The sequence below is a fragment of the Hyperolius riggenbachi genome, chromosome 1, assembly GCF_040937935.1.
Source record: "Hyperolius riggenbachi isolate aHypRig1 chromosome 1, aHypRig1.pri, whole genome shotgun sequence".
Lineage (NCBI taxonomy): Eukaryota > Metazoa > Chordata > Amphibia > Anura > Hyperoliidae > Hyperolius > Hyperolius riggenbachi.
Genome location: NC_090646.1, coordinates 165,667,750 through 165,684,306, shown reverse-complemented (window position 1 = coordinate 165,684,306; position 16,557 = coordinate 165,667,750). Strand labels below are relative to the sequence as shown.

Sequence of the window (16,557 nt, the reverse complement as noted above, 5' to 3'; positions counted from 1 at the left end):
CAATAGTCCTACACCACCACTACTGGCATTTAGTATCCACTACTGCCCCTGTATAAGCCCTCAGTGCAGAATCAGTGTTTTTTTGGTCACTTAACTGTCAAAGACCTACCTCAGCCTGACCATAAGGGCTGGAAAACAACAATCGCCTGTACTCCCACGAATGTGCGCAAAAGCACTGCGGCCACTACACACCACTACACAGAGATTGCCACTGAGAGGACTAACATTTATGTCCTGGAGGTGTCAACTAGCAAAAGCAATGATTTGCTCACCTGACGTTATCACTAAAGCTCTTTGCGGTAGTTTGCAGTGCATTAATCGCGGTGTTTCGTCTGTCAGTGTGAACCAGACCTAACCTTTACACTACCTTATCGCCATGTACGCACGCCGGACATTTTAAAGCACTTAATTCCACAAAGTTAGAAATGTCCTGTGATTTCTGCCCTTTAGAGATTGAAACATGACTCTGTGGAAACTACGTAATTTTTGGTGGGATTTTTGCATGGATCCCCCTCCGGCATGCCACGATCCAGGTGTTAGGCCTTTTGAAACAACTTTTCCATCACTTTTGTGGCCAGAAACCGTCCTTATAGGTTTTGAAATTCGTCTGCCCATTGAAGTCTATGGTGATTCACCAGATTCGCCTGTTCGTGAACTTTTGCGGAAATTCGGGTTCAACGTTCGCAAACTGAAAATTTGATGATTGCTACATCACTAATTGTGGCATAGTAGTTAGCTCTCTCACCTTGCAGCGCTAGGTTCTCAGTTCAAATCCTAGCTATGGCACTATCTGCACAGAGTTTATATGTTCTCCACAGTTTCCCCCCAACATCCCCAAAACATACCGATAAGTTAATTGACTTCCCCCTAAATGTGTTCCATGACTACGATACATACACTGCATGATACATACTTGGTCATATGACTATGTTAGGGATTAGATTGTGAGCTCCTCTGAGGGACAGTTAAGTGACAAGACAATACAGGGAGTGCAGAATTATTACGCAAGTGGTATTTTTGAGGAATAATTTTATTATTGAACAACAACCATGTTCTCAATGAACCCCAAAAACTCATTAATATCAAAGCTGAATATTTTTGAAAGTAGTTTTTAGTTTGTTTTTAGTTTTAGCTATTTTAGGGGGATATCTGTGTGTGCAGGTGACTATTACTGTGCATAATTATTAGGCAACTTAACAAAAAACAAATATATACCCATTTCATTTATTTATTTTTTACCAGTGAAACCAATATAACATCTCAACATTCACAAATATACATTTCTGACATTCAAAAACAAATCAGTGACCAAAATAGCCACCTTTCTTTGCAAGGACACTCAAAAGCCTGCCATCCATTCTGTCAGTGTTTTGATCTGTTCACCATCAACATTGCGTGCAGCAGCAACTACAGCCTCCCAGACACTGTTTAGAGAGGTGTACTGTTTTCCCTCCTTGTAAATCTCACATTTTATGATGGACCACAGGTTCTCAATGGGGTTCAGATCAGGTGAACAAGGAGGCTGGCCATGTCATTAGTTTTTCTTCTTTTATACCCTTTCTTGCCAGCCACCATGTGGAGTACTTGGATGCGTGTGATGGAGCATTGTCCTGCATGAAAATCATGTTTTTCTTGAAGGATGCAGACTTCTTCCTGTACCAATGCTTGAAGAAGGTGTCTTCTAGAAACTGGCAGTAGGACTGGGAGTTGAGCTTGACTCCATCCTCAACCCGAAAAGGCCCCTCAAGCTCATCTTTGATGATACCAGCCCAAACCAGTACTCCACCTCCACCTTGCTGGCGTCTGAGTCGGACTGGAGCTCTCTGCCCTTTACCAATCCAGTCACGAGCCCATCCATCTGGCCCATCAAGACTCACTCTCATTTCATCAGTCCATAAAACCTTAGAAAAATTAGTCTTGAGATATTTCTTAGCCCAGTCTTGACGTTTCAGCTTGTGTGTCTTGTTCAGTGGTGGTCGTCTTTCAGCCTTTCTTACCTTGGCCATGTCTCTGAGTATTGCACACCTTGTGCTTTTGGGCAGTGATGTTGCAGCTCTGAAATATGGCCAAACTGGTGGCAAGTGGCATCTTGGCAGCTGCACGCTTGACTTTTCTCAGTTCATGGGCAGTTATTTTGCGCCTTGGTTTTTCCACACGCTTCTTGCGACCCTGTTGACTATTTTGAATGAAACGCTTGATTATTCGATGATCACGCTTCAGAAGCTTTGCAATTTTAAGAGTGCTGCATCCCTTTGCAAGATATCTCACTATTTTTGACTTTTCTGAGCCTGTCAAGTTCTTCTTTTGACCCATTTGCCAAAGGAAAGGAAGTTGCCTAATAATTATGCACACCTGATATAGGGTGTTGATGTCATTAGACCACACCTCTTCTCATTACAGAGATGCACATCACCTAATATGCTTAATTGGTAGTAGGCTTTCGAGCCTATACAGCTTGGAGTAAGACAACATGCATAAAGAGGATGATCTGGTCAAAATACTCATTTGCCTAATAATTCTGCACTCCCTGTATACTCTGTACGGCACTGCAGAAGATGTCGGCGATATATAAATGTGTAAATAATAATAATAATAAAGCAGGCAAGTCTATAAAATAGAGGAGATGCCAGCGGCACGATGTCTGTCCAGTGCCAAAGCTCAAAGAGGATGGACCTCTTCTAGATCTTGTCAAGCATGATAGAAAACGGCAAGCAGCATGGAAAGAAATCAGATATCAACAAAACAGGATCCAGGCTGCAATTAAAGTTGCTGATGAAAAGGAGACAGTGTCCACTATACACATTAGGCATTAGCTGAAGCAGAGGTGTATATGTGATTGCACTGCAGAGCCCCTTATCCATGTTAAGAACAAGGGCTTTGGGGGAGAGCCGCTGGAAGGAGGAACCCGCATCACCTTTTTTTACATGTGCAATTTGGATTAAAACGGAGATTTTATACTTTTGAACCGTTGGAGCTGTGGAGTTTGTTGCCCTCAGGCAAAGCGCTAGATCCACCTGGAGTTTGAGGTGGCACCCATCTGGTGAGCGGCTGCATTAAAGGGGTGCATTTGGGTGTCACATGAAGTGGAGCGCAAAATCACTTTTTTTTAACTTGGTGGATGCATGTGTGTGTAATTCTGTATTAACAGTAATGCACTATGTGGAGCTTGTTTTTTCAGCTTTGTAGACACTACGGTAAGAAGAGGAGCGCTGTCACAACATTGTCAACATTATCTACATGGACTTGTGGTAGCGAATACTCAAAATATAGAATCATTGGTATAAAGGCAGGCGCAGTTTGCATTTAGATTGTACACCTGAGGAAGGGCATTACCCCGAAAAATGTTGTGTTTGCTACTGAATTGATAAGTTTATACGCCAATTGAGTGCCTCCTTCATTTACACTTTTACACTAATGATTTAGCACTGCCTTATGACACTCTGACTGGCTGCTCTTCAGGATCTTACAAGTTTGCTCTACCGTATGGTTTTTGAGCTCTCCAATGCAAATGTGCTATAATTATTTGGCGACGGCGTATAGCACACAAGATGCAGTAGAAGGACAGCATTCTGCCACTGGCAAATATAGAGTAGTGCAAAAGGGGAGAACCAATGGAATTACATCCAATAACAAGTAGTCTGAATGCGCACAACTCTCTCTATTCTCTCAACTCAATCTTATCCTTCCTCAAGCCTTCCTTGCATTATATTTTAAAGAGGAACTCCAGTGAAAATAATGTAGTAAAAAAAGTGCTTCATTTTTTACCATAATTATGTATAAATGATTTAGTCAGTGTTTGCTCATTGTAAAATCTTTCCTCTCCTCGATTTACATTCTGACATTTATTACATAGTGACATTTTTACTGTGGGCAGGTTATGTAGCTGCTCCTAGCTGTTTTGGCTGTTAGAGACAGCTGTAAACAGTTAATTTCTGTCTGTGAACATTGTTACATTGTGGCAGTTTGCCCAGAGTACCGCGGTACTCAGAGCTTCTTGTGGGAGGGGTTTCAGCACAAAATCGGTCATACAGCGCCCCCTGATGGTCTGTTTGTGAAAATCATTATATTTCTCATGTAAAAGGGGGTATGAGCTACTGATTGGGATAAAGTTCAATTCTAGGTTGGAGTTTCTCTATAAGGCCGCTATGGAAGCATCCTGGGCCTCCATAACACCTGAGCAGTGCCACAGGCGCTGATTGGGATAAAGAGTCAATTCTAGGTTGGAGTTTCTCTTTAAATTAAAGTGATGTTCAAAGCAAACAGCATCCTGTATCATGCATTGCATATTATATATACATATAAAAAACACCCACCTTGAAAAAAACAATATTGTAATTAGCACCCTTATATTTCAAATTAAGCAGAAAATGCTCCACCAAATACATGAAATGTAAATTCTGTCCTTGCTTCAGAGAGTCATTTGTGGCACACATAATTAATAAAGAATCTCCATCGATTAGAAATGACTCTGATTCCACAAAATTATTCAGTAAACTTTCAAACCTGAAACAAACAAAAGTTTTGGAAAATTAATCAGTGGACAAATATCTTTAAAGAGAGAGTCCCATTTCCACTGAAAACTGCTATAGACGAGTGTCAGTGCTCCACAAGACATTTTATAATATTATGAAGGCATATTCTTCCACTGCAGGCAGTTGTGAATTTCCAAAAGTATTTGCAGTCGATATTGTATTCCCTAAGGCTCCTTCTACACTTCATGCAGTTCGTTGCAGCACGAATCTTCTGTAATCGCACCGCAATGGCCCTGAAAGGTTGCGCCACACTGTTAATCGTAAGGCCCCTTTCACACTATGCTAATGAAAGTCTATGGAGTATTTTATACCTGGTGTGGTGTAATGAGAACCACAGATTTGCCGCAAAAGCAATTTGCACGGTGACATGCAGCAACCGGAATAGTCTATGGCGATGCAGGTTTTTAAAAAAAATTCTACATTTGCGTTGCAGCGTACATGTGCGTAAGCGTATTTTTTCAATACAATTCCGCGAAATTTGAATTTCAGCCATAGAAAGTGAGCCTCACTTCCTGCTTGGTCTGCAGTCAGATGGAAGATTACCGCACATTACAGCAGTAATCCCCGAAGGCTATTTTTTAAGTGTGCGTTTATACATTACCTGTACTGTGTTATGGTGTCCATCCACCTTCCGCTGCTCTTCTATTAAAACGCATACATGCTGCCGGTGTGCAGCGAGTGTAATGTCACGTGCCAGTGTGCTATGCGCCGGCAGCGTGTATGCGTCTAATAGAAGAGTGGTGGAAGACTGATGGGCACCGCAACAGAGGATAGGTAATGTGTATAATCACACACTTACAGCACATTGTGGGAACAGTGGCAAGAGTTTCATTGTGCTCATTGGTCGATCCGATATCGCTTGCTGTTACCACCGCACACCCAATCGAGCAAGTGTGTAAGAAAATTGACGGCCTGCAGCATTTTCTCGGTCAGCACATCTATTTATGAGGCTTAAAGAGACTCTGAAGCGAGAATAAATCTCGCTTCAGAGCTCATATTCAGTAGGGGCATGTTTGCCCCTGCTAAAACGCTGCTATCCCGCGGCTAAACGGGGGTCCCTTCACCCCCAAATCGTCCCCTTGCAAAATCCATGACCAACTTAGTCGTGGATTTTGCTCCTCCTGGAGGCAGAGCTAACGGCCGCAGCCCTGCCATCAGTCGCATCTATCAGCGGCGCATCGCCGCCTCTCCCCCGCCCCTCTCAGTGAAGGAAGACTGAGAGGGGCGGGGGAGAGGCAGAGATACGCGTCTGATAGACGTGCGTGAGGCAGGGCTGCGGCGGTTAGCCCTGCCTCAAACAGGAAGTAATCCCCCGCTGCACGGAGGAGATTTGGGGGGTCAGGGACCCCCGTTTAGCCGCGGGATAGCGCCGTTTTAGCAGGGGCAAACATGCCCCTGCTATCTATGAGGTCTGAAGCGAGATTTATTCTCGCTTCAGACTCTCTTTAATACTACACAAGTAATAATAATAGCTAATATATCATTTCTCTAACTAAAGGCGCATTTTTAAGTACAGCCATAACTTAAATCCTAAACCTTTTCTACAATACTACAGAAGAGTTTTCCCTGCCCAATCATAGATTCTGCTTCACCATTTGTTGTTGGTTTGGAGAAATCTCAGACTGCAATAAAAATTCTGGAAGCACTTCAAAACTTTGCCCACTATATACAGAGGGGAGGAAAGTTTTGTTTTCTTATGCCTGGAATTACAAGCTGCAAATATGATATGCCAATTGTATCAGTGTCAGGTGGGAATATCACACTTCCCAACTTTTTCAGATAAGAGGGACACTTAAGTTACGCCCCTGCAACACCCCTAATTGCGTCCTGTCACACCCCTAGTTACGCATACCATGAAGATTTCAAAAGAAAAATATGTTGTTTTATAATTCAGACCACACTGGCCCTTGATATCCTGATTCCTTTTCCTTCATATTAACATTTAAAAATAAGAAATATATCAATTTACAGGATAGGAATAAAGTTTAGAGTCAGTTAAGCTCAATTGTCTGTAGATAAAATACATGTTTACACAGATCTGTACATGAGTCCTTAACCACCCTGGCGTTCTGATTAAATCGCCAGGGTGGCTGCGGGAGGGTTTTTTTTAAATTAAAAAAAAACTATTTCATGCAGCCAACTGAAAGTTGGCTGCATGAAAGCCCACTAGAGGGCGCTCCGGAGGCGTTCTTCCGATCGCCTCCGGCGCCCAGAATAAACAAGGAAGGCCGCAATGAGCGGCCTTCCTTGTTTTGCTTACATCGTCGCCATAGCGACGAGCGGAGTGACGTCATCGACGTCAGCCGACGTCCTGACGTCAGCCGCCTCCGATCCAGCCCTTAGCGCTGGCCGGAACTTTTTGTTCCGGCTACGCTGGGCTCAGGCGGCTGGGGGGACCCTCTCTCGCCGCTGCTCGCGGCGGATCGCTGCAGAGCGGCGGCGATCAGGCAGCACACGCGGCTGGCAAAGTGCCGGCTGCGTGTGCTGCTTTTTATTTGACAAAAATCGGCCCAGCAGGGCCTGAGCGGCAGCCTCTGGCGGTGTTGGACGAGCTGAGCTCGTCCAGACCGCTCAGCAGGTTAAAGAGGGATAAATGAGGAAGAAAGAGGGACAGAGGGACAGGGTTCCCAAAGAAGGACTGTCCCTCCAAAAGAGGGACAGTTGGAAGTTTTGGGAATATGTTTAAAAAATGTGTTATTTCAAAGCTCAGGTTCTCTTTTTTTTCTGGACAAGGCCAGAAACTTATCAGCACCACCTCATACATTTGAAAGCAGACCTACCACTAAATCACTTTCCATTTAAGTTTGAATAGAAATAAAATTGCTTTGCTGTTTTCTGTCCCCGAGCTGTTGCTTTTTGAAATTGCCCACTATATTTGCAGTGATCCTACATTGGATTCCTGTACACCTAACTGATGGTAGCAGCTGGCTGCTGTCACTTACTGAGCCCTAGCGGATCTCTGAAGTTGATATCAGCAGGACTCACAGTTACAGAAGTCCAGCCATCTACCCTACAGGCTCAGCCACACCAGCTGGTATCTGTGCCACATAGAGATGAGCGTAATGACCTAATTACGATTTCGCGAAATTTCGCGTAATTAGTGTAATTACGATTATGGCCGTAAGTACATAATCGTAATGAAGAAGAATTTCGCGTAAGCGTAATTTTCGCATTACAGTGGCTATTTCGAAATTAATGCGTATGGTCATGCTCCCAAGCGGAAAAGTTGACGCATGGATCAATGTTAGGTAGCCGCCGACTTTAAGGGTTAATAGCAAAGCCCCCTTAAATGCTAAGAGCCTCAAATTTGGAGAATATATTAAGGAGATCAAAAGGAAAAATTTTTTTTCAAAAAGACCTTATAGTTTTTCAGAAAATCGATGTTAAAGTTTCAAAGGAAAAATGTATACATTTAAAAACCCGCCGACTTTAACGGTTAATAGCAAAGCCTGCTTAAAGTTTAGGAACACCAAATTCCCAGGGTATATCAAGGGGATCAGTGGGAATAAGAGGAAAAAATAATTTTTCAAAAAGACCTTATAGTTTTTGAGAAAATCGATTTTTAAGTTTCAAGGGGGAAAATGTCTTTTAAATGCGGAAAATGTCAGTTTTTTTTGCACAGGTAACAATAGTTTATTATTTTCATAGATTCCCCCAAGTGGGAAGAGTTTTACTTACTTCGTTCTGAGTGTGGGAAATATAAAAAAAAAACGACGTGGGGTCCCCCCTCCCAGACCTCTTTAACCCCTTGTCCCCCATGCAGGCTGGGATAGCCAGAATGCGGAGCACCGGCCGCGTGGGGCTCCGCACCCTGACTATACCAGCCCGCATGGTCCATGGATTGGGGGGTCTCGGAAGGGGAGGGGCAGCCAAGCTTTCCCCTCCCCCTCCGAGCCCTTGTCCAATCCAAGGACAAGGGGCTCTTCTCCACCTCCGATGGGCGGTGGAGGTGGAGGCCGCAATTTCCTGGGGGGGGGTTCATGGTGGCATCTGGGAGTCCCCTTTAAAAAGGGGTCCCCAAGATGCCCACCCCCCCTCCCAGGAGAAATGAGTATAGAGGTACTTGTACCCCTTACCCATTTCCTTTAAGAGTTAAAAGTAAATAAACACACAAACACATAGAAAAAGTATTTTAATTGAACAAAAAACATAACCACGAAAAAAGTCCTTTAATATTCTTAATTAACCATTAATACTTACCTGTCCCTTTAAATAAATGATCCCTCGCAATAGCCTCGGAAATGTTCTATCAGTTACAATGTAACAAAGTTATTACAATGTAACAACTTTGTTACATTGTAACTACGCCGCACCCGACGTCACTCGCCGCTCAGCCGCCGCATACACTTACGCGTCCTTGCAGGACGCTAAGTCCCCGCCGGCTCCCGCTGTCCACCCCGCCCACATCTGTCAGCCACATGTCACCCACATGTGGGTGACATGTGGGAGAGGCGGGGAGGGCAGCGGGAGCTGGCGGGGACTTAGCGTCCTGCACGGACCCGACAGAGCTCTGAGCTATATAGCTCAGAGCTCTCTAAGCATCTTTGTATTTGGGCTCCAAGGAGCCCCATTGGTCTGCTAAGGACCAATGGGGCTCCTTGGAGCCCAAATACAAAGATGCTTAGAGAGCTCTGAGCTATATAGCTCAGAGCTCTGTCGGGTCCGTGCAGGACGCATATGCGGCGGCTTTGCGGCGAGTGGCGTCGGGTGCGGCGTAGTTACAATGTAACAAAGTTGTTACATTGTAATAACTTTGTTACATTGTAACTGATAGAACATTTCCGAGGCTATTGCGAGGGATCATTTATTGAAAGGGACAGGTAAGTATTAATGGTTAATTAAGAATATCAAAGGACTTTTTTCGTGGTTATGTTTTTTGTTCAATTAAAATACTTTTTCTATGTGTTTGTGTGTTTATTTACTTTTAACTCTTAAAGGAAATGGGTAAGGGGTACAAGTACCTCTATACTCATTTCTCCTGGGAGGAGGGGTGGGCATCTGGGGGACCCCTTTTTAAAGGGGACTCCCAGATGCCACCATGAACCCCCCCCCCCCCCCCAGGAAATCGCGGTCTCCACCTCCACCGCCCATCGGAGGTGGAGAAGAGCCCCTTGTCCTTGGATTGGACAAGGGCTCGGAGGGGGAGGGGAAAGCTTGGCTGCCCCTCCCCTTCCGAGACCCCCCAATCCATGGACCATGCGGGCTGGTATAGTCAGGGTGCGGAGCCCCACGCGGCCGGTGCTCCGCATTCTGGCTATCCCAGCCTGCATGGGGGACAAGGGGTTAAAGAGGTCTGAGAGGGGGGACCCCACGTCGTTTTTTTTTTTATATTTCCCACACTCAGAACGAAGTAAGTAAAACTCTTCCCACTTGGGGGAATCTATGAAAATAATAAACTATTGTTACCTGTGCAAAAAAAACTGACATTTTCCGCATTTAAAAGACATTTTCCCCCTTGAAACTTAAAAATCGATTTTCTAAAAAAACAATAAGGTCTTTTTGAAAAATTATTTTTTCCTCTTATTCCCACTGATCCCCTTAATATACCCTGGGAATTTGGTGTTCCTAAACTTTAAGCAGGCTTTGCTATTAACCGTTAAAGTCGGCGGGTTTTTAAATGTATACATTTTTCCTTTGAAACTTTAACATCGATTTTCTGAAAAACTATAAGGTCTTTTTGAAAAATTTTTTTTTCCTCTTATTCCTTTTGATCTCCTTAATATATTCTCCAAATTTGAGGCTCTTAGCATTTAAGGGGGCTTTGCTATTAACCCTTAAAGTCGGCGGCTTTTTTATACGGGAGCGTTACGGTTTAATGCGAAATTACGGTATGAACGAAACACGAAATTACGCGTTGAAAATTACGCTTACGGTATTTTCATTTACGATTTTAATGGCAATTACGCTACCGTAATTTCGCATCGTAATACCAAATTTCGCATGCGTAATTATTGTAACGCGAAATTTCGAAAATTTCAGCTCAACTCTAGTGCCACACTTCCCCCTGTTCTGACCTTAAAGGACCACTATACCAAAAATAAGTATGCAGTTAAAATCTGACATAACTGACAGGTTTTGGACTAGTTCATCTCCTCATGGGAGACTCTCAGACTTTTTGTTTTTTTTCAAAATCAATTCCTGAATGGCAGTTGCTAAGTGTAGCTGCTAAAATAATATGATACCAGCCAGCCTCCCACATTATTTTGGAAGTTAGACTTAGCAGCTACTGTTCAGGAAATGCTTTTGAAAACAAATAAAGCTCTGAGAATCCCCCATGAGGACTTGTCCAAAACCTATTAGTTCTGTCAGATTTTAACTATCCCCCCCACCAGTTATAGCATAAACTGGCCAAATACAGGCTATGCAGTGGTCACATAGGGTGTAGTATTAGTAAGTCTCCATTTAGAGAATGAAAAGCATCATCACTTTAATAGATCTTACTTACGTAGTAGCTCTTGATAATTGCTCCAGGAGATATGCAGTCACTGAGTCAAGAAAGGCAGCATGTTCTGCAAGCTCTGAAATATAACAACTGTGTATTAGTGTGACTGTTGCATTGTAAAGTAGGCCCATTAAAGAAAAATGTTGTATTTAAATTCACAATATTGTTGTATTAAAGTTTGAATTGGCAGGGTCGGCCTCTGCTCCTGCATCTTACTTGCAATGTTAGCAGATTTGTCTACTATGCACCCCTTTTATTGCACAGGGCTGCCTAATATGCTGGTGCTTTACAGACAAAAAATACATTATATTCATGATTATTTGAATTAAATATAATGCACTGAAAACAAATAGCACAATATGACAGTTTAGTTTATTTTTCTTTTGCTGCCTGTTTAGCCAATTCCTTTATGGAGCCCCTTTCATGTCAATCAAGAAGGCCTTTTTTGGATTTTTTCTGTTGGTGGAGATCTATCTCTCTTAAAGGAAATCTGAAGTGAAAATAAACTTATGAGAGAATGAATTGTATGTGTAGTACAGGTAAGAAATAGAACATTAGTAGCACAGATATGAGTCTCATAATGTTTCCAGTACGGGAAGAGTTGAGGTACTTCACTTCTTATTTATGCAAAAGAGCATCTCTGAGCTCTCCGACTAATTTAGTCAGAGAGCAGTGCTATTTTCTGAAGCACTTATACTGCAAAGAAACAATGAAAAACAACTTCAGATAAGATTTTACTGCAGAGAAGTTCAAAGGTTAATTAGCTCTGCTCTGTTTCATACTTTAAAATGCAGAGGCCTCGATTCTCTAACCGGCGATAAGCTCGTTAGGAGGCCTTAAGAGTTTGTGGGTGCAAACCACAGCATTAGGTGGTTTGTGCCCACAGGACAACCCACATCGCGCGCAGCGTGGCTGGGCGGTATTTGTGCGCGATGCGACGATAATGTCGCACCTGCTGCCCTGTAAAAACGGTGCATCGGGTGCCCCCGAAACAGTGCATCAGTGCGCTGCTTAAGGGGCACTCGATGCGCCGTTTTTGTTGCACCGTGTGCAACGTTTACAGGGCAGCGGGTGCGACGTTATTGTCGCACCGCGCACAAATACCGCCCAGCCACGCTGCGCGCGATGTGGGTGGTCCTGTGCGAGAAGTAGCCGTTAGTGCGCGCAAAGCTACTTAGGAGGCACTAAGAGGCTTTTCACTCCGGCGCCAACACTTAGTGCCGGTTAGTGAATCAAGCCCAGAGTGTCGTTTGTAAACTGCAAATATTAGAGAATGATACAAAGCTATAAAAAAGCTATATAATTGAAAATAAAAGTATGAGACTCTTTTCTTTGCTACTAATGTTCTACTAATCATCCCTAATACACATACAATTCAGTATATCATAAGTTGTTTTTTTTTTTGCATTAGTGTCTCTTTAAAGGTGCCCATACACTCATTGGTTTTCCCATTCAATTCTTTGAAGATTCAATTCATCAGCTGCGAATCGATTCCCCCACATTTCAGCAATATTTTGACCAAAAATTGACCAAAAGCCCCGTCTACACGGGGAGAGATTGTGGCGATCCGGCGGCTCGATTAGCCGCTGGATCGCCTCTTCCGCGCGCCCGCCGCGTCCCCGCTCGGCGCGCGTGCGCGGGAATCAATACCCGCTCGATTCCCGCTCGTCCCCGCGCCGCGCCGCTTATCTGCCGCTCGATTCCCTGCCACTGTCCCCTCGCGGGGAGCGAGCAGGGAATCGGCGGTGCTAAGATCCGTCCTGTCGGATCTTATCAATCGAGCCGCATCAGCGGCTCGATTGATAAGGAGCATCGCGGCCGCATCTACATGTGTAGATGCGGCTAAAAATATCAATCTGACAGCTTTGGCAGATTGATGGCCCATCGCATTGCACTGCATCGAACAGTGCAACGCTGTTGTTCGATGGATTATCAGTAGGTTCCCTGCAGGAATCTATTAGAAATTGATGTACTGTGTGTAGTTGGAATCAGTTCCTTCTAAATTGATTCTTTCCAGAAAGGAATTAATCGTTTTGAAACATTGGGTAGAAATCTATGTATGTCTTCTCTGTTTGTAGTTACAGGTGTATTTTAAGTAGCAGATGTTGTGCACTGAATTGCAATATCTATATCAAATGTATCTGGCTGGCTTTTGGACTTGTTTTTTCAGAGGATGGCTCATTTTATCTTATTGAATGACTGCAAACAAGTCAATAAAGCATAAAACATTATAGCCACCTGTAGAATAGAAGATTGCAAGCCCTGTATTTCTTTATTTGAAAATTGAAACATTACCGCTTTGAATCACAGGTCTTTCTTTGGAGGTTGATGTACAGACACCAGAGTTACCTGTTTCAGAGGTCTGGTTTTCTGTAGAGCTCGCCGCAGTTTTATTATTTCGTTTTCTGTTTTTTTTCAGCTTTTCTGAAGCCATCGTGAAATATTTCAGATTTCTGTGTGAATACAGAAAGTCAAGCAGTATTGGTTACTGTGATTGATCGGGATACTTGAAGAGGTACTGTAGTTAAAATAACATAAGTAATAAACTTGTTTTTTTTGGGTTTTTTTTACTATATTTATTTATAAAGTATTTGGTCAGTGTTGGCCCATTGTAAAATCTTTCCTCTGTGTGATTTACTTTTTAAAATTTATCACAGATGGCAACATCTTTGGTTCTAGTACGTAATCTCTGTGGAGTGTTTGTTTACCGAGAGTTCTAAATCCAGTAGAAAAGATCTCTGGTCTCCCAGAATGCTCTGGGGAGGAGAGGGAAGAATTCCACATAATAAACAGCCTAGGCTAAGCCTTAATGGGAGGATGAGGCTACATTCCAATATACAGAAATATCAAACTATAGGAAGTGTTTCGGATGCTGAAACCAGGATATTTAATGTAAAAGTAGGGAACTTGAATCATTTATTTAATTCTACTATATGTCATTATGGTTACTCTTTAAAGCATGTCTTGCGCTAGAAAAGGTAATTTGAGATTAGACAGTACAATGATTACAAAGCTATTGAGTTTAACTTAAAGAGGGATGGTCAGCCACAAACTCAAATTCCATTTACCCACTTCACTGTGTTCATTATGCAGCCTGGAACTTCACCCTGCATTGCAAGCACTCCAATCTATCGGGAAATGTTTCTGCCGTAATGAATTTTATCTCAGTCAGCCTGGCTCTATGTTTGCTATCGCCGACGAGAGGGAAGCTTGTCATCAACCCTCCCACATTCCTGCTTCTCACTGATCGGCTGAGGGCAGTTCAGTGTGAAACTGCTGAAATCTGATCTTGCTGTGCTCACATGTTTACAAAGAAAGCCAGCTATGACAGTGCAGATTCTAAAAGAAAAAAAGTAAGGGAAAAAAATGACATCAGGATTGGCTTCAGTCAGAGGGAATCAAGATGGCAAATGCCAGGAAGAAAATTCTCTTTATTTTCTATATAAAATTCACTTAAATCAAAACCTGGGCAATACAATACATCTGTTATGTAAGTACAACAAGCAATTATCTACTTATATACGTGTTTTTTTTTCCTGGCATAGTATGGCTGACCCAAAATGTTACAAAAAAGTACAGTTACTCATAGGTGTATGAAAGTACAAAAATCAGCTTTATTAGGGAACTATAACCATACACAGACCAACCAAATCAAAACCGGCCATATCTGTGCACTCAATCATCCACATGTGTCCCCACACAACTCCACACTCATACATCCCTTCTGGTACCGGTACCAAGTAATTCCAGATCTTCAGAGAGGGGGAGAGGGCTATGTTGCAATTAAAGACAGATTGGATGTATTGGTCTCCTCAGCCCGCAGACTGCAGATAACATGCACAGATCAGAGCAATCTCACCAGCTCTTGCTGCTTTTCATTCTGTGGCGGCGCCGATCAACAAGCATCCATACCACTCCGGAGTAGCTCTATTTGGATCTCGATTGCCTTTTAGCGTGCAATGCAGATACCAGCTCAACCGCCGTGCAATATGACATGGCGGGGAATCAGGCACTGTAGCCATGCATGTCAGCATACGTCTGTGCAGACAGCGTATTTACTGCGGCTCCTGAGAGCGCTCTCAGGCCACGGGACTTGAACCTGCCCACCTACACGCTGCGCCCGCCCACTTGCGAGCTTCGTCAGGATGTGCGCCTGGTTGACCCTTCTGCTTTAAAGAAAACCTGTAATGAGAAAAACCTCCCCTGGGGGTTACTCACCTCGAGTGGGGAAAGCCTCCGGATCCTATTGAGACTTTCCCCGTCCTCCTCGGTCCCACAGCGGCGGCGAAAATCCTCCCGGAACGGCGGGGATGTAAATATTTTCCTCCTGGGTTCCAGTGCAGGAGCAGTATCGGCTCTCCGCCTCGGAGATAGGCGGAAATAGCTGATCGCTGTCGGGCTGCTCTACTGCGCAGGCTCAAGTCTCCTGTGCCTGCGCAGTAGAGTGGACCCGACGGAGGTCGGTATTTTCGCCTATCTCCGTGCGGAGAGCTGCAACAGCTGGAGCCAGGAAAGATAAATAAATCATCGCTTATCAGCGCTTGTCAGGCTTGTCGAGGGAGGATTCCGGAGGACTGCCTGCAGCTACAGTGGAGGGTGAAGCCTCATTGGGACCCTGAGGCTTCCCCCTACCGAGGTGAGTACCCCCAGGGGACTTTTTTTGTTACAGGTTCTCTTTAAGAGCTAATTAATGGTCAAGGACTCTTCATACAATAAATAAATCACTACATCGTGTACAAATAAATTATAGGAAACATGTTTACATACTGAGATGACAGCAGAGCAGATCAGACTATTATTCTCAGCACAATTTCCACCTATTCTATGCAAAACATTGGCAGCTCCCATTCAGGTAGAAGGAAAATTGCAGCAGAAATAAGCAATAGGATAAACAAAATGATGAAAATGTACTGTTGCGTCAGGATGCAAACAATGTAATTTCTAAGCAAATCATCTGTTGTTGTGCAGGAAAAAAGAACAACAATTCTTTCAGGTTGTCTTTCTTTGCCCGGGGACAAGAGCGGGCAGCACTGAACAAGGGTCGATTTCTAAGGTTCTAAGTACCACATTGGGTGGGACTGGGAAGCGCTACATGCCAGGGGAGGGTCCTAAGTGGATTAAGACCCTCTGGAAGTAAGTGTGTTACCTCGAATCACCTGTATTGCCCTTTTTTATCCAGAAATAATAGAACAGATATTTTTCCACTAAAAGCATCCTGTCTGCTTTGTCTGCACCTTGAGTGCACACAGGTGGTGGAGTGGAAAGTTACATACCAGAAGAAGGATATACCTGCACTGTGACTCATTGCTAGTATATTGACTCTTTGGATATAAGGATGTTATCCTAGCACAGCTGCAACCTTATTCTTCACGATTAAGTGGGGCACCACAGTACATACTGCACAGATACTGCCTGCAGTTGGAGACTAGTAGGTTTTAATATCTTCATTTGGAAATCAGGAGGGGTTAATAGCAGCCCCTGGGGACCAGGAGGGGTTAATGGCTGCAGTACTTTATGCAATACAGATGTTAACCCCTCACAGACAGACATTAACTTCTGGTCCCCAAATGCAGAGCCAGTAAC

The 16,557-nt window shown here is 43.6% G+C and overlaps 1 protein-coding gene across 1 annotated transcript in view; it reads right to left on the bottom strand.

The window, feature by feature from the left end:
• LOC137563181 (probable ATP-dependent RNA helicase DDX60) overlaps positions 1–13,408 on the bottom strand; it is a 231,692-nt gene extending 218,284 nt beyond the window's left edge. The window contains exons 1-3 of the mRNA XM_068275363.1: positions 13,324–13,408; positions 10,978–11,050; positions 4,314–4,503 (exon numbers count right to left, since the gene is read on the bottom strand). Coding sequence (XP_068131464.1) covers positions 4,314–4,503; positions 10,978–11,050; positions 13,324–13,408 — 348 coding nt within the window. The remainder of the gene's footprint in view (positions 1–4,313; positions 4,504–10,977; positions 11,051–13,323) is intronic.
• Between the last annotated feature and the right edge of the window lie 3,149 nt (positions 13,409–16,557).